The 18,587-nt window shown below is 44.1% G+C and overlaps 1 protein-coding gene and 1 long non-coding RNA gene across 3 annotated transcripts; one reads left to right on the forward strand and one right to left on the reverse strand.

The window, feature by feature from the left end:
- Positions 1-1,908: 1,908 nt before the first annotated feature.
- LOC127294037 (PHD finger protein At1g33420) lies at positions 1,909-5,409 on the forward strand. The gene is made up of 5 exons (XM_051323780.2): positions 1,909-2,389; positions 3,197-3,314; positions 3,509-3,730; positions 3,846-4,457; positions 4,546-5,409. The coding sequence occupies exons 1-5, from the start codon at positions 2,041-2,043 to the stop codon at positions 5,351-5,353; spliced, it is 2,109 nt and encodes a 702-aa protein (XP_051179740.1). The 5' UTR covers positions 1,909-2,040; the 3' UTR covers positions 5,354-5,409.
- LOC127294038 (uncharacterized) lies at positions 2,673-10,510 on the reverse strand. 2 transcript variants are annotated; one of them, XR_007846339.2, is made up of 4 exons: positions 10,104-10,510; positions 6,609-6,678; positions 5,466-5,566; positions 2,673-3,373 (listed from the first exon to the last, which is right to left on the reverse strand). It is a non-coding gene; the product is annotated as an uncharacterized lncRNA (long non-coding RNA). The 2 variants fall into 2 exon arrangements; XR_007846338.2 differs by having other exon boundaries at positions 2,673-3,756.
- Between the last annotated feature and the right edge of the window lie 8,077 nt (positions 10,511-18,587).

Genomic DNA, 18,587 nt, shown 5'->3' on the forward strand with positions numbered 1-18,587 from the left:
TTAGTTTTGTATAGTCAAACTCCTTCGGTCTTTGGCATTCCAAAGCTTTATTTGGTCTACGATATTTCTTCGTCCAACTTCATTTACCTAAGTTTACTTGAGCTATCGTACTTCTGAGTAAATATTACTCACTTTCTCCAGTTATAGTCCACTTCTTACTTCCTCGAGGTATAAACCTCGGCTTCTGGTCTGACATCCATCTGAAAGTAATGTTCAACAACCTTATGAAAATAAGATCGAACTTCCTCTCAGTTCAGACCTTCTGCTTCTATCAAGCTTAAAGTATTGAGTTATTGTATATCTCATTTCCTGATATCAAGTAATTACTAACTCATTTACTCATTTTTTCTTTCCCGAGAAGGGCTTGGAAACGGTTCATCAAGATTGCTCCGGGTGAATGAAAACCGGAGCTTACATTTCAAGATCGCCCTGTAAGTAGTACTATAGCTATGTCCGCGAATCTCTTTGATTTTTTGTTTCAATACCATGCATTATCATGCTTGATTATTAGTTTGATCGAAATATTTTTTCGTAAAGTATTTGAAGCAGGAACCCGGAAAATAACTTATGTGGATACTATGTTTGCGAGTTCATTCGCGAGATGGCTTGTCGCCTGGAGGCGGAGACGGCTATACATGCCCTTCATGTACGTGAACAACATTTCACAATCTTATTTTATTACCATCAATTGTATCGAGTTCCATTCATATATATTGATCTCCTTTTTAAAAAATTAGATGGAACGTGTGTAGGACTCTCTCCTAACGGTGGATCACATACGAGCAATTCAAGAGGAATTTGCGGGATTCTTAGTTAGGGAGGTCGTAGGTCCAACTGAGGCATATCATCGGGAGTTCATATATGACATTAGGGATATAAAATAGATATTGTAAAGAGGATCGACTTTATATTGTAAACATGCATTACGTGTACTGTATTTCATGACGATGTCTATATATTCATGACAATGTTGTGGTTCCTTGAATGATGTATGTATTGCAGATTTGCATGAATAACATAAAATTCTGAAACTCTGCCGCGGCAGGGAAACGACCATTTTCTCTGCCGCGGCAGATGTTTAGGGCTAACCTCTGATGCGGCAGAGAAACGACCAATATCTCTGCCGCGGGAGAGACCCTTTAGTCCCGGACTAAAGCCCCTCCACCGCGAGCCCCCTGGCTGCACCACATGGAGGTCCCTTTAGTCCTAGTTTATATTTAAACCGAGACTAAAGGTATATTCCTTTAATCCCGATTGTGCAACTGGAACTAATGCCCCATTTTCCACTAGTGTTTGTTGAATGTTGTAATAAAATACAATAAAAGGTTGTATGCATCCATTCAATGTAGAGGCAAGGGGTCACTCCCTCTATTTTTAAAAATGGTCCCAAGCTTAGTTTATAAACGTGTTAAAAAAGGGAGAGATACAATCTTGTTACCACCAAACAACAAAGCATTCCAAATTCAACGGCCATTGGTAGTACTGTACTAGGAAGTATCCTTCCAAATCCAATCAAGCGCGATACTCTGGTCTATCTTCGTATCCGCTTCAGCCTTTCCATCCGTTCCGCAGCCCAGCCCGATTGCAACCCAAGCCCAGATGCCCCCAAAACACGTCAAAATCATGGTAGGTCCCGCCTCCCACGCCCCGAAATTGCCCCCGACTTTCCCGCTCCAATCCTTCCATCATTAACGCCGCTGACGTGTTCGCTCGCGACTCCTCGAAGTCCCCGAGGGGCAAATCCGTAATTCTCCCCCACAAAACCGACCTATACACACACACACAATACAACTCCGGGCCCGATATAAATATCCCAGCCCCCGACCTTATCAACAACCCATCCACCATGATCTGATCTCATCTCCGAAAATTTATTCGAATCTCTCCTCGGCGCGATCCCAAAATCCCCCGACTCCCCGCGCTGCCAAAACCCAAACCGCCAGTTCAAAATTTCCCCAACCCGATCGGATCTACCCCACCCCGAGCGCGCCATTCGTCCCCGGATCTGCCTCTCCCCCTCCTCCCCGCCGGCGTCGAGCGATGGCGGTGCACGGGCGGCCGACGAAGCGGGCGCGGCGGGCGCGGGTGACGGCGGAGCCCTGCCTCCTCGACATGCGGGCCTTCCCCGGCGCCACGGAGCGGGCGGGCGCCGCCACGTTCCGCGCCAACGTGCGCGGGTTCCTGGCCCGCCACGCGGCCCCGGCGCCGCCGCCCGCGCCCGCCGAGTGGGGGCAGGACCAGGAGGCCGTGCTGGGCGACGCCGGCGCCGTGTGGCAGGTGGGGTTCCGCGTGGGCGGGGACGCCGAGGCGGCGGTCGTGGTCATGGATGTCGTCGAGGAGGACGTGCCCAGGGCCAGGCGCGTCCACTGTGACCACTGTACTGTTGCCGGTAAGTGTGTGTCGTCTTTGAGTCTTTGCGGCGTGCTCTAGTATGTTTGATGTTTCAGCATGCTCGTCGGATTAGTCTAGCAGACCGTGTCGTGTTTTTTTTTTTAAATTTGATTTGTGTATAGCTAGACTGTTAGGAGGATTAGCTGTAGATTTGAGATTTATGAGAGTGTTTCTCTGTAGTGTGTGAAGAGTATTCAGGTTTATAGATTTTCTTGGGATGCTGTATATATGTATAAATGCATGCCCACATGAGTGAAATACTAGATTTGGCAATCTCGACAGAGTAAACACTTTCGTACCTCCGCATCTCTCGTTTTTAAATCTACCTGCACCGCAATTGTTGCCTTATTGGCTGATTATAAATGGCTGCCTATGACTAAATTATGTATGCTTTTGGAGGCATATTATTCATGAGAATGGGATACAAAGGACGGAAAAGAAACAAGAAATTAAAACACAGGAAATACAATACCGAGGCTGGACAGTAAAAAATGTCCAACAGCCTATTCCCACCTCATATTGATACACCAACTCGCCTAATTATAGAGCATAGCAGCTCTTTCAAGCCATATCTGCTGATGAATTACAACTAAATATCCTCATAAACTTGTTCTAAATTGATCTGAAATCTACTGTGTTTGCTTCGGAGATTAAAGCCATATCTGCTGATGAGATGGACAGTCATTTCTGTTCATGACATGAATTTTCCACATGTGAATACCTGATGCCTGATGGTGTCAATGGCTGATAAAATGTACAACTTGAGATGAAAATTGACGTCACCTCATTTGTTCAACTTTGATAGGCTGGAGCAGGCACCCTGTTTGTGCAAAGAAGTACCACTTCATAATTCGGAATGACAACATGCCCAGATGCAAAACCTGCCGGCGTTGTGGTCTCATGGTTGAATTGTTCCAAACAAGGTTGGTTCTATCACCAAGGCTCAGTATTCACAATTTAATAAAGCAACCAAACAATATCACTGCAAATTAATGTGACAGTAATATCATTGCAAAAAGGCTGCAACAGTAATTACGATGGCAAATAAAACTACAGTATCAACTGCGATGGTATCTTCAGATATCACAATAGTTTAATCTTGTCATGCAAATATCAGGTGTCCCTCATGCAGTCATGGTTCAGGGTTCGCCCCAGATGAATCAGAAGACTGGGACTATGTGCAGATTGACAATCCGAGCCATTTGCTGCATGGCATAGTTCATGAAAATGGGTTTGGACACCTTGTACGGATTAACGGTCATCAAGGTGGCTCCAGCTTATTGACAGGATACCAACTGATGGACTTTTGGGATCGTCTTTGCAGATACCTCCGAGTAAGGTAATGAAAGGCAAATTTACCTGTACCTGTGTATGGTTAAAAAACAATATGAGCTCTATTTTTTCTCTACTTTTTTCCTGGGAAGTGATACTAACAGGTACATGATAAATTTCAGGAAGGTCTCAGTGATGGATGTCTCAAAAAAGTTTGAAGTCGACTACCGGGTTTTACATGCTGTTGCCACTGGCTGTTCTTGGTATGGGCAGTGGGGATTCAAACTTGGCAGTGGGAGCTTTGGAATCACGTCTGAAACCTACTGCAAAGCCATTGAAAACCTCTCGTCGGTGCCACTGTCCCACTTCTTCCCTCACTCTCGGTCTCCTCGAAACCAATTGCAGGATACCATTGCTTTCTATCAATCCCTCTCAAAGTGCCCCCTCACCACATTCCGTGATTTGTTCCTCTATGTTTTGGGGCTTGTTGCTAACAAAAGTGTGCACAACCACCTTGTAACAATGCACAAAAAGGAGATAGTATATGATGTCGATTTGAGAGAGGGAAACTGGACTGATGAGGAAATAAAACGAGCAGTAGATGTTGCTCTGAAAGTTCTCCGTGCTGCAGATAGTTGGGTGGCTATGCGAAGCCTAAAGGCAGCAACAGCCCATCCAATTGGTTCACCAGAGCTGGTTGAGTACTGCCTCAAGACCATTAGTGGTACAAGAACCTTTGATGGGATGGTTGTAGTAGTTCGTTGCAACAGCAAGACAAACACAATAGAGTACAGGTTGATGACTGATATTTTGTTGTCACTCGCATAGTATACTAGTTCTTGTTTTATGATCAAAAGGCTAACTATTTTTTTCTCACTGCAGGCTCACAAATGAAACCATGTTGCCACCAAAGAATGCGAGCTTGCCAAACCAGGAACACCTTCTGCGTGACATCAAGTTTCTCTATGATGCTCTCCTCTGCCCTCATACAATGCACCCTTACAAGCCAGAACAAATTCATGATCAGGCCAAGAGATCTGCCATGGTCCTTTTGGACTGCAAGCAATTCTTGAATCATTATGACTTGGAAGAGGATTTCTTGCCTCAAAACCAATCTGCGTTGCACATCTGGTGCCAAGTGGAGCTATTGGATCAGGTTGATGATCCACCCAGCCTCCCAGCAGAGCTTCTAACACTTCCTCAAACAGCTACTATTGCTGATCTGAAGATGGAGGCTATGAGGACATTTCGAGATGTGTATTTGATGTTACAGAGCTTTGTACCAAACCAGCTTCTTGATTGTCCAACTGCAGGGGACACAACTCAAGTCAAGCTCTTATTTGGAGCAAAAGGGACTGTTCACATCCAAGGGAAGTGTGTAGGAGGTGAGCGTAGAGTTGCAATATATCGGATGGAGAGGGGTGTTGACAAATGGACAGTTAATTGTTCATGTGGAGCCATGGATGATGACGGCGAGAGAATGCTATCTTGTGACTCGTGCCAGGTGTGGCAGCACACTAGGTGCGCTGGGATTAGTGATTTTGATCAGGTGCCAAAGAGATATGTGTGTTCATCATGTAAATTACTCCACAAGCCCAAAATGTATAGTAGTTTCTCTAACAATAGATGTAAGACTGCTGGCTCTTTTAGTCATGCCAGTGGTGGCTTGTGGAGGTCTCACATCCGTTAACATGTACATATTGACATGGAAGTGTTCCTAAAGTGAAATATGCAAGTTTTTGGTGACTACTATGTGAAATGCTAGTTTTATTTTTCTGGCTCATTACTAATGAGAAACTAACCAGCATGTAAAGCAGCCCTTGAGCATGAGTAGATTTGCTTTGTCCTCCACCAACCAACATTGTCCACATTAGCAGCATCACAACAGTTTGTCAAGATGATACTGAAAATAAGTAGAAACTGTTTAGAAACATGAATTTGGCATGAATCTACAACAAAGTTATTGCAGAAAAACAAGACAACTATAACCAATATCTAGCTGTTACACAGTACTGTCTTGCAGGTTCACATGCCAATGGATATCTAGAAAGCTTCTGTGTTCTTGTTGGAAAAGCAAAATACTACCAAAGATAACCTCTACCCTTGATCTCAAATGCAATATGAACAAAACGAAATGAATGAACACAATACCGCAGTTGCAAGTTCAGCAAGTAATGCAGATAATAATTCAAATGTCAGATGGCAGAGCATTGCACTTGGGTATGTTTGCAACAGTTGTATTTTGCTGTGCAGTACAAGCTAAATGTTTTATCACACGGGACAAACGAGAAAGGACACATCCAGATCAACATTTGGAGAGAGGAAGAATATTGAATATTCCATAGCCCTATTTCAAAATAAGAGAAAATAAAACCTGACCAATCTGTGACGTTGTAAAACAATATAAACCTGACCTTGCACATAATACTCTGTTAGTTGAGTTAAATTTAGTGAAGAGCATACTGCAACAAAATGCCAAGCTGCTGTAACACTTACTGACTAAAACTACAGTAGCCTAAGAAATGGTGAATTAATAGGTTTGATACTGGGAAAAAATCTTAAATAGGTCATTATTAGAAACAGTTGCGATGCTAAAACGTGGACAAATTCGGATTTGAGTCATCATGTAAATTACTCCACAAGCCAGCTCAGATATCGAGTATTACATTTGAAGGAAACCTCTCCTCGGTCATTTGAAGACAGTTTGGTCTTCATACGAGGCATGTCTCAGAACTTAGCTAAGGTGTATAGTAGTTTTCCTAACCAAAGATGCAAGACTGCTAGCTCTTTTAGTCATGCCAGTGGCGGGTTATGGAGATCACACATCAGTTAGCATGTACGTATTGACAAGAATGAGTCCTAATACGAAAAATGCAAAATCTTGATGACCACTATACTGAAATACTAGTTTTATCATTCTGGTTCATGACTCATGAGAAACTTACCAGCATGCTGTGTCAGTGTAAGTTCCAGCAAAGCTAGCCCTTGAGAATGGATTCAGTGACTTGCTTCGTCCTTCAGCAACCAACATTGTCTACATTAGTATCAGAGCAGTGTGTAGAATTGGTACTGAAAAATAAAAAAGAACTCTACTCTAAGTCAAAAAGAAAAAAAAACAAGACAACATGACAGTACTACCTTGCAGTTTCACATGCCAATGAAGAATGAACATCTAGAAAGCTTTTGTGTTTTTTTGATTTAGAACATAATTTTTTTTTACCTCGGCTGAACCTCTACCTTGATCACAAATGGAATATGAACAAGAAAGATGAATGAATATGTAGTTGCAAGTTCAGTAGGTGATGAAGATAGCAATTCATCAAATCTCCAATGGCAGTTAGGTATGTTTGCACAGTAGTATTTTCATGTGCATATTACAAGATAAATGTTTTACACACAGGACAAAAGAGGAAGAACGTATCCAGTTCATAATTTGAACATAGAAAGATAGAATGACAACTGAATATGCAGTTGCAAGTTCAGTAGGTGATGAAGATAACAATTCAAATTTCAAATGACAGAGCATTGCAGTTAGGTATGTTTGCGCAGTAGTAGTATTTTGATGTGCATATTACAAGATAAATGTTTTATCACACAGGACAAAAGAGAAAGGACGTATCCAGTTCAGAATCGAACAGAAAAAGATAGAACGACAACTGAATATCCCATAACCCTGTTCGAAATAAGAGAATAAAATCCGAACAATCCGTAATGTTGTACATCACTATAAACTTGACCTGACACATACTATGTTAGGTCAGCGCAATCCGTAATGTTGTACATCACTATAAACTTGACCTCACACGTACTCTGTTAGTTCAACGAGTTAAATTTATTGAAAGAGCATATTGCAACCAAATTCCAAGCTGTGGCAGCACTTCTAACGTCACTTACTGAACTAAGACTACTTAATCATTAGCGAAATAATAGGGTAGGGTACTGAGAAATATTCCTAAATAGTTCATTATTACAAACAATATGATGCTAATGTGGACAAACTCATGTTGAGTCATGATATATAGGTGAAGAAAGAATATCAATTCTACTTGTAAGAAGGATAAACCATTTCTTTATATACTAGCAAATATGAAGTGAAGAAATAATATCAATTCTAATTGTAAGAAGGATAAAGGAAGCACAGTAAATTAAGAACCCCGGGCGCTAAATTCTAGAAACTAAATAGTTCATAATAGACAAAATGAAGCATACTAAGGCTGCATTTGCCATTGTAGTGATTTTGAGAATCCCCTTTTGGCTGAACCCGCTTTTCCCTTTTTTAGTGATTAGTTGACCTGCTTTTACTTAAGTTGTGGCTAATTTTCCACAAAAGACTATTAAACAACCACAGTTCAGCAACCACAAACTGCGGTTAGCACTTGGACAGGTTAGAGAAGAACTATTTCATAATAGATAAACTGATGGGTTGGGTTCTAAGGGAAGACTTAGCCAGATAGAGAAATACAGATTGGAAACTGCACATGGAAGAATCGGTGCAAATATTGACAGTAGAAAACAACTGAACAAATATACTTTTCTTTATGAAGTCAGATGGCACTAACTTATCTTGAAGATGATAGTGTTGAAAATAGGAACCAAAATAGTACCAATAATGATTAAAAAGAAGTGATTTTGAGTATACATAAGAATATATATGGAGCAGAAAACACGAAGATACATATAATTCCAAGCATAAAAAAATCTAAGCATACTTATCTGTAAAAGACTATTAAACTCTGTGATGCTTCCAGCTGATATATTCAGAGAAAATGGGGCATGACAAAAAGTAACAGATATGTTATTTAAGTGGTTTGAAGAGATAAAAGTCGTAAAGTTCTTTCTTGTGTGATTTTTTTATGTGAACAGCAGGAGCTCTGTTTTGTTTGTTTGCAATGATAAAGAGGAATCGAAGTTGTGGATGTTCTGAAATTATAAGGAAGGAGAGATATTGCATGTTCATCTTACTGATCAGGAGAATTACATCCTACTTTTTTCAATGGGGAACAGTAGGAATAACAGAGTCTCATTATTGTTACTGTCCCAGTGGAGAACTTTTTTTTAGATAAAAGGCAAGACTTGCCCGACTTTAAATTAATAAAACCCTTACGGATCCCAGTGGAGAACTTGTGGTACCCAACCGATAAGTGAATCATTAAGTAGGAAAATATATTCTTCGAACAGAAACTGCTGGACTATAACATGAGGGTAATACCTCCCAAATTGAATGAGGAATGTTATGCAATTCTATCAAATGCACTGTCAAACAGGTTTTCCTCAAGGTGATCGTCTTTTGAAAAATAAAAGCACAAATAAAAAAAAAACCTGTGACAGAAGTTCTCATACAAAAATGTTCCTCCAGAGTCCACAAGTGAGTTTGAGAGCCAGAATGTTGAATTAGACACGAACAGACGAGAATGAGATAGCACCATGAACTTTGTTGGGCAACAAAGAGAGCTCCAGAGAACCCAGTTGAAAACAAAAACAATACAAGTGAAGAATTTGCACAGCTGTATGTTTATAGGTTGAAATATGACAGATTGAATACATCATTCTGCTCGAGGTGAGACACAGCTTATTGAATTATTGACTTGTCTTCCGACAACTAGAGACCTTAAGCACTGATCTTTGGCATCGGATCTGACCGGTACAAATGCCCTAATTTATAACCAACATGAGCACACCAGCATGATCAGTGCTTCATTTTCAAAACGCAACCCAAGAACTTCGGGTTTTGAACCATGTCTAAACCACTACTGCAAAAACTCTGTAACTTTAGCTCAAGAGCTGAACTCATCAACATGAATTTAAGAAAACCTAGAGAATAAAATGTCAAGCCACAACAAACAATCATAAAACAAGGTAATAAGCCTAAAGTCTCATTCTGCATCACTGTCCAGAGAAAACAGAACACTAAAGCAGTTGGTAAAGAAGAAAACTAGCAAATAATACGTAGCTAATCACAAGGAAGAAGTAATCAAGGATGAGAATATAAAGTAATACACATCTCCATGGCATGATGTACACATAGTGGGGACGCAGCTGTAGACCTGTAGTTCATGCAAGGAAACTGGGATCTTAAACTAGCATAGGTTTTAAGGCAATTGCCGGTTGAACAATATGATAGTACAACCATAGCCAAAAGAAATCCGCGCGTTCCAGATAGGGCTTAAACTACTGGCTTATCTTCCAATGACTAGAGCACTAATTTCGGCATCAAATTCGACCAGTACAAATGACCTAATTTATCACCAACATGAACACAATAGCAGGATTAATCGGCTACTTGAGGCTCAGCGCAATTAACTAGAGGACTACAATCCTGGTACTAACAACAACACAATATCAACTGAGTAAACCAAAAATCTTACGCATTCCATTGGGATTATCGAGTAGCGGAGACAAGAACAACTGAAAGGGAACGAAGAATCGCAGGAAAACCTAACCTTAGAAGCACGTCATCCTCCGCACGAGATGATCAGTGAGCGGCTTGATGGAGAAGGGGGAGAGGACCCGGGGCCTTTCATGAGGTGTCGATCGCTTATGGCGGAGGTGGGAGGAGAGGAAATTGGGAGGGGATTTCGAGTCTCTTCTTCGTTTCTTTGCTCGTGGCTTGAGTTGGCCTCCGCCAAAGGGCAATGCTGAGCTGAGGATATTCGGCGCTGTGTTTCTGCCCAAGTCGGACTTGTCTCAAAAAGATTTCCGGACAATTTTATTTCGATATTTCCGCAGTCGGCAGGGGAAAAACCCGAGCACCTGCGTAAAGTATACTCTGGCGTGGTTATTTCAGATGAGATGGGCAGATGCCAGATGGCATTGTACTCTGTCTGCATACAGGTAAAACTTTGACCAAGCCGACTGAAATGTATCTTTTCTCAATGATTTGTTAAGTTTGTACTCACACGATTAATCCACTGTGGATTTACCAAACTAAATATCAACCAATAGAACCGAAAGTAGACTTTGGTAACTGAAGACAATTTTTTTTTCTGAATGAACTGAAGATAAATTAGCTTATAACACACTAAAATCTAAACATACTTGGACTAAGTGGATTTACAAATCGATGTGTAAAATAGGTTATCGTGATCTCCCTTCGAGCTAAAATTCTTAATTTCAAAGGTAAATACGTCATGTCTCAAAGTAAAATGGACGGCGAAACATCCACACTTACGAGTGTAAGTACAAAAGTATTTTCCTTTAACTATTTAGAATAAAACAACATTATAATAAAATAATATAATATTGTTCCAACTAAAAATTTTGGACGTAAATTTCTTCAAATTAACTTAGTTTATTTCTCTCATTGTCTCAAGACTTTCTTTTGTAGATAAAAGACATAAAGGGCCAACGTTAAATTAATAATGCCCTTACCAGCGAAATGATATAAGATGAGCTTACAATTACAAATTTAATAACATACCCACACGAACTACCAAAAAAACTATAAATGAAAGCGGACCGTAGGCATAATCATTACAATGACTACGTAGAATCAAAGCAAAAACTTGACAGTAGCACTAACAAAACACACTAGCCCATCCGGAGAACAAGCGTCAACAGAACTTCAACTCTACTATAGAACGACCACCACCAAGATCCGATCTAGCTGCCCACAAACCAACAAACAACATCCGAGTAGGGAGTAGCTCAATGAGGGAGTAAGAGCATCTTTAATCACTGGGGCTCCTCGGGTCGAAATCCGGCGCTGCTATTTAGCGGCGAATTGATGTAAAGTTTGTCTAGAGAGGCTCATTTTCCCATCGGCGAGCTTAGGATGGATGAAAATTTTGGACAAATGTAGGGGAATTCAGACAAAACAAGACGAAATGCATTCAAACATAGTCAAAATTTAGAATTAACATATATATGCGAGTTCGTACATATATAGAACGAATTCGTAATATATTTGAATTCGGCTAGAGGGAAACATAAACTAAGCTAGAACACGACGATCTTCTACATGCCGAAATGGCGGTAGAACGCCGTGTAGTCGCCACCGTCGTCGTCGCTGGAGTTGCCGGCGTCCTAGGGCGGCGGCGCCTGCTGGCTGCTCTGGCCGGCGTCTCCGTACCAACGACTGCGTCGGCCGATACATCTCGTCGTCGATGCTCTCCTCGAGCTTGATGCGCAGCACGGGGGCGACGGGTGCGGTGGGTTCGACCGGTGTGGCTCGGGCAGCGCGTCCCCGCGCGGCCACCAGGTCGAGCAGCCGCCTCTGCTGCTCCGCCTCCTGCCTCTCCCAGTCACGCCTAGACCAGGCGAGCGGGGCGTCCATTGGGAGGGCGTTGTCGGGGGGGACGAGGTCGGACAGCGACCTTGCGATCGCCTCGGCCACCGCGGCGTCCTCGGCCCACTTGGCCTCCTCTTCGGCGAGCTGGGACACGGCAGCGGCTGTTGCGGCGTCCTTCTTGGACGTCTTCCTCTTGCGGTCGCACGAAGGAGATGATGACCGGTGCCCTCCCTCGCGGATGATGAGGGCGCCGCTGCTGCGCCCTCTCGTCGACGGTGGAGACGCCGACTCCTTCTTGCTGACCCTCGGCATCGCTGGTGGAGGAGCCGACCCGCCGAACATGGACGCCGACCAGACGACGAGGACGACGTCGCCATCTGTTGCCCAAGAGCTCCCGTGCCGGCGCGACACGGTCGGTGCCACCTGCGGCGGCATCCCCAGTATGGGGGAGTTGTCGCCCTCGATGTGCGCGAGCACGTACTCGAGGGTGCGGCCAGACCTGCTCCACCAGCGGTGGCGGCCGGCAGCGTTGTTTCGCGCGGGAGGAAGGGGAGGGCCGTCGTAGGATGCGAGTTATCGCTCGTACCTTTGCCGGAAGAACTCCATCCAGGCCTCGTGGTTGTCGGGGAAGAATCGCTCCTCCGCGCGCTGCTCGTCACTGAGGGTGACGAGCACCGCATCCCGCCTCGAGGGCGGTGCATCCCATTGGCGGCGGTGGGATCGGGACGCCCCCCGCGCTCATGCGCCAGCCTCCGGGCGCGCGGAAGTCCGGCGGCGCGGGGTAGCCCCTGCGGGGTAGCCTCCCCTCCCATTGGTGAAGAGAACGACGGCCGAAGCCGTTGTTCGCCGCGCCATCGCCGAAGTTCGCCATTGTTCGCTCGATGAGATTGGGGAGAGAGGTGGTGAATAGGGAGACGGGGTGATAAATGCGTCCAGACGCGGTAGTTCAGCGATAAATAGAAATCGACGCGTGTGAAACCGAGGCGATAGCATTAACTCGCCGCGTGGAAGCTACACGTCCGGCGAAGACTGACCGGCGGCAGACTTTTACAGCACGCGGAAAACGATGCGATGAGGACGATGATCGACCACCAGCCGCGCGGGAAGTTTTGTCGACGTTTCCCGCGCTTTCATTTCTTCCAGACTCTCTGAGCGCTCCCCGGAGGGTTGGGGATGACCTGGACTCCCCGGATGGATGAAAGCCCAAATCCGGGCGAAAACAAGGATCCAGGGACGCGACTGAACCATTTTCGTCCATCCGGAAGAAAAAATGGTCCTAGGGACCTTCCCGAGGAGATGGGTGGAGATGCTCTACGGGCATCTCCAACGCGGCGACCCAAACCGCGCCCGCGCGTCCGGATCGGTTGAACCGGACAAATCCGTGGCCCAACGCGGCCACGCATCGCAAATGCGGATGGCCGCTGATGTCTACTCACGCTTCTTTTCATGTAGACAGTGTTGGGCCTCCAAGAGCAGAGGTTTGTAGAACAGCAGCAAGTTTTCCCTTAAGTGGATCACCCAAGGTTTATCGAACTCAGGGAGGAAGAGGTCAAAGATATCCCTCTCAAGCAACCCTGCGATCACAATGCAAGAAGTCTCTTGTGTCCCCAACACACCTAATACACTTGTCAGATGTATAGGTGCACTAGTTCGGCGAAGAGATAGTAAAATACAAGTAATATGGATGAATATGAGTGGTAATAGCAATCTGAATAAAATATGGCAGCGAGTAAACATGCAGTGGAATAGTAAACAAACAGTGACAACGGCGCCAGAAAAATGCTTGTCAAGGCGTGCGATTGACGTGGGAGATAGGAATCTTTGTGATGTGACTTTTCTATTCGGAAACAAGGCCTAGGGATCATACTTTCACTAGTGGACACTCTCAACATTGATCACATAATAAAACCACTCTACACTCTCTTGTTGGATGATGAACACCACTAATTGCATAGGGCTACAAGAGCAACTCAATGCCGGAGTTAACAAGCTCCACAATATTCGATATTCATATTTAAATAACCTTAGAGTGCATGATAGATCATTGCAATTATACCAAGTACTAACATAGCATGCACACTGCCACCATCATACTATGAAAGGAGGAATAGATCACATCAATACCATCATAGTAATAGTTAACTTCATAATCTACAAGAGATCATAATCATAAACTACGCCAAGCACTACATGATGCACACACTGTCACCATTACATCATGGAGGAGGAATAGAGTACTTTAATAACATCACTAGAGTAGCAAATAGATTAATAGTGATACAAAACTCATATGAATCTCAATCATGTAAGGCAGCTCATGAGATCATTGTATTGAAGTACATGGGAGAGAGATTAACCACATAGCTACCGGTACAGCCCTTAGCCTCGAGGGAGAACTACTCCCTCCTCATGGGAGACAGCAACATTGATGAAGATGGCGGTGGTGTCGATGGAGATGCCTTCCGGGGGCACTTCCCCGTCCCGGCGGCGTGCCGGAACAGAGACTTCTGTCCCCCAGATCTTGGCTTCGCGATGGCGGCGGCTCTGGAAGGTTTCTCGTACCGTGGCTTATTCGTATCGAAGATTTAGGTCAGGGACCTTTAAATAGGCGAAGAGGCGGAGTCGGAAGGCTGACGGAGCCGCCACACAATAGGGGGGCGCGCCTGGTGAAGGAGATATGCCCTAGAGGCAATAATAAAGTGGTTATTATTTATATCTCTATGTTTATGATAAATGTTTATATGTCATGCTATAATTGTATTAACCGAAACATTAGTACATGTGTGATATATAGACAAACAAAGAAGTCCCTAGTATGCCTCTTAACTAGCTTGTTGATTAATGGATGATTAGTTTCATAATCATGAACATTGGATGTTATTAATAACAAGGTTATATCATTATATGAATGATGTAATGGACACACCCAATTAAGCGTAGCATAAGATCTCGTCATTAAGTTATTTGCTATATGCTTTCGATACATAGTTACCTAGTCCTTATGACCATGAGATCATGTAAATCACTTATACCGGAAAGGTACTTTGATTACACCAAACGCCACTGCGTAAATGGGTGGTTATAAAGGTGGGATTAAGTATCCGGAAAGTATGAGTTGAGGCATATGGATCAACAGTGGGATTTGTCCATCCCGATGACGGATAGATATACTCTGGGCCCTCTCGGTGGAATGTCGTCTAATGTCTTGCAAGCATATGAATAAGTTCATAAGAGACCACATACCACGGTACGAGTAAAGAGTACTTGTCAGGAGACGAGGTTGAACAAGGTATAGAGTGATACCGAAGATCAAACCTCGGACAAGTAAAATATCGCGTGACAAAGGGAATTGGTATCGTATGTGAATGGTTCATTCGATCACTAAAGTCATCGTTGAATATGTGGGAGCCATTATGGATCTCCAGATCCCGCTATTGGTTATTGGTCGGAGTGAGTACTCAACCATGTCCGCATAGTTCACGAACCGTAGGGTGACACACTTAAAGTTGGATGTTGAAATGGTAGAACTTGAATATGGAATGGAGTTCGAATATTTGTTCGGAGTCCCGGATGAGATCCCGGACATCACGAGGAGTTCCGGAATGGTCCGGAGAATAAGATTCATATATAGGATGTCATTTTATGTGAATTAAAATGATGCGGAAGATTCTATGGAAGGTTCTAGAAGGTTCTAGAAAAGTCCGGAAGAAACCACCAAGGAAGGTGGAGTCCCGGTGGGACTCCACCACCATGGCCGGCCAACCCTAGTGGGGAAGGAGTCCCAAGTGGACTCCCCCATAGGGGGCCGGCCACCCCCTCCATGGAAGGTGGAACTCCCACCTCAAGTGGGAGTCCTAGCTTGGGTAGGTTTCCCTATTCTATGGAAGGTTTTGGGTTCGGGTCTTATTCGAAGACTTGGAGTCCAACACTTGGGGTTCCACCTATATAATGAGGGGCCAAGGGAGGGGGCCGGCTACCCCAAGACCACAAGCTGGCCGCCCCCCTTGAAGTGGCCGGCCACCCCCTCCCAAACCCTAGCCGCCCCCTCTCCTCCATATCTCCCGCGTAGCTTTAGCGAAGCTCCGCCGGAGTTCTCCACCGCCACCGACACCACGCCGTCGTGCTGTCGGATTCAAGAGGAGCTACTACTTCCGCTGCCCGCTGGAACGGGAGGTGGACGTCGTCTTCATCAACAACCGAACGTGTGACCGAGTACGGAGGTGCTGCCCGTTCGTGGCGCCGGAGCGATCGTGATTAAGATCTTCTACGCGCTTTTGCAAGCGGCAAGTGAACGTCTACCGCAGCAACAAGAGCCTCATCTTGTAGGCTTTGGAATCTCTTCAAGGGTGAGACTCGATACCCCCTCGTTGCTACCGTCTTCTAGATTGCATCTTGGCTTGGATTGCGTGTTCGCGGTAGGAAATTTTTTGTTTTCTATGCAACGTTATCCTACAAAGGTGGTATCGCAGCCGTGTCTATGCATAGATGGTTGCACGAGTAGAACACAATGGTTTTGTGGGCGTTGATGCTCTTGTTATCTTTAGTTTGAGTACTTTGCATCTTTGTGGCATAGTGGGATGAAGCGGCTCGGACTAACTTTACATGACCGCGTTCATGAGACTTGTTCCTCGTTCGACATGCAACTTGTATTGCATAAGAGGCTTTGCGGGTGTCTGTCTCTCCTACTATAGTGAAGATTCAATTTACTCTTCTATTGAAAACATTAGTATCAACGTTGTGGTTCATGTTCGTAGGTAGATTAGATCTCTCTCGAAAACCCTAAACCACGTAAAATATGCAAACCAAATTAGAGACGTCTAACTTGTTTTTGCAGGGTTTGGTGATGTGATATGGCCATAATGTGATGATGAATATGTATGAGATGATCATTATTGTATTGTGGCAACCGGCAGGAGCCTTATGGTTGTCTTTAAATTTCATGTTGAGTAGTATTTCAAAGTAGTTGTAATAGTTGCTACATGGAGGACAATCATGAAGACGGCGCCATTGACCTTGACGCTACGCCGACGATGATGGAGATCATGCCCGAAGATGATGGAGATCATGTCCGTGCTTTGGAGATGAAGATCAAAGGCGCAAAGACAAAAGGGTCATATCATATCACATATGAACTGCATGTGATGTTAATCCTTTTATGCATCTTATTTTGCTTAGATCGTGACGGTAGCATTATAAGATGATCCCTCACTAAAATCTCAAGATAATAAAGTGTTCATCCTTAGTAGCACCGTTGCCAAGACTTGTCGTTTCGAAGCATCTCGTGATGATCGGGTGTGATAGAATCAACAAGTGCATACAACGGGTGCACGACCGATTAGCACATGCGGCTACTAAGGTGGCCGTGACGAGCCTAGCATGTATGAGACATGGTCTCGGAACACGTGATACCGAAAGGTAGAGCATGAATCATATGGTTGATATGATGAACACTTTGAGTGTTCGCCATTGAAATCACACCTTGTCTCGTGATGATCGGACATAGGTGCGGTGGTTTTGGTTCGTGTGATCACTAAGACAATGCGAGGGATATTGTTTTGAGTGGGAGTTCATCTAGATTTTTAATTATGTTGAATTAAAATTTGAACTCAATTTGTCATAAACTTAGTCTAAACTTTTGCAAATATATGTTGTAGAGTTGGCGTCCCCAATCAATTTTAACCAGTTCCTAGAGAAAGAAAAACTTAAGAGCAACGGTAGCAACTTCACCGACTGGTTCCGTCATGTGAGGATCTTCCTCTCTGGCGGAAATCTGCAATATGTGCTTGATGCACCGCTAGGTGACCCTCCTGCAGAAACTGAAACCGATGAAGTAAAAGCTGTTTACGAGACTCGGAAAACTCGGTACTCTCAAGTTCAGTGTGCCATCCTGTGCAGTCTGGAATCCGATCTTCAAAAACGTTTTGAGCACCACGATCCTCATGAGTTGATGAATGAGCTGAAAGCTATTTTTGAGACTCATGCGGCCGTGGAATGCTATGAAGCATCGAAACAATTCTTCAGCTGCATGATGGAAGAAGGTAGCTCCATTAGTGAGCACATGCTCGCCATGACCGGGCATGCAAAGAAACTCAGTGACTTGGGAATAGTGATTCCTAACAGACTGGGGATTAATCGTGTCCTTCAATCACTGCCACCAAGTTACAAGAATTTTGTGATGAACTACAATATGCAGAACATGAACAAGGAGTTACCTGAACTCTTTGGCATGCTAAAAGCTACTGAGATTGAGATCAAGAAAGAGCACCAAGTGTTGATGGTCAACAAGACCACCAGTTTCAAGAAACAGGGCAAGTCTAAGGGAAAATTCAAGAAGGGTGGCAAGAAAGCTGCCACGCCTCCTATGAAACCTAAGAACGGCCCTAAGCCTGATGCTGAGTGCTATTACTGCAAGGAGAAGGGACACTGGAAGCGTAATTGCTCCAAGTATCTGGCTGATCTGAAGAGCGGCCTTGTCAAGAAGAAGAAAGAAGGTATATCTGATATACATGTTATAGATGTTTATCTCACTGGTTCTCGTTCTAGTACCTGGGTATTTGATACTGGTTCGGTTGCTCATATTTGTAACTCGAAACAGGAACTAAAGAATAAACGAAGACTACTGAAAGATGAAGTAACGATGCGCGTTGGAAATGGATCCAAAGTCGATGTGATCGCTGTCGGCACACTTCCTCTACAT

This window comes from Lolium perenne, chromosome 4, assembly GCF_019359855.2.
Source record: "Lolium perenne isolate Kyuss_39 chromosome 4, Kyuss_2.0, whole genome shotgun sequence".
Classification (NCBI taxonomy): domain Eukaryota; kingdom Viridiplantae; phylum Streptophyta; class Magnoliopsida; order Poales; family Poaceae; genus Lolium; species Lolium perenne.

What these genes read in the sequence shown, in the direction of transcription:
- LOC127294037 (XM_051323780.2), top strand. Translation starts at nt 2,041, where the DNA reads ATGGCGGTGCACGGGCGGCCGACGAAGCGGGCGCGGCGGGCGCGGGTG. An exon ending in GTTGAATTGTTCCAAACAAG is followed by an intron (nt 3,315 to 3,508) that starts GTTGGTTCTATC and finishes TGCAAATATCAG; the next exon opens with GTGTCCCTCATGCAGTCATG. An exon ending in TGCAGATACCTCCGAGTAAG is followed by an intron (nt 3,731 to 3,845) that starts GTAATGAAAGGC and finishes GATAAATTTCAG; the next exon opens with GAAGGTCTCAGTGATGGATG.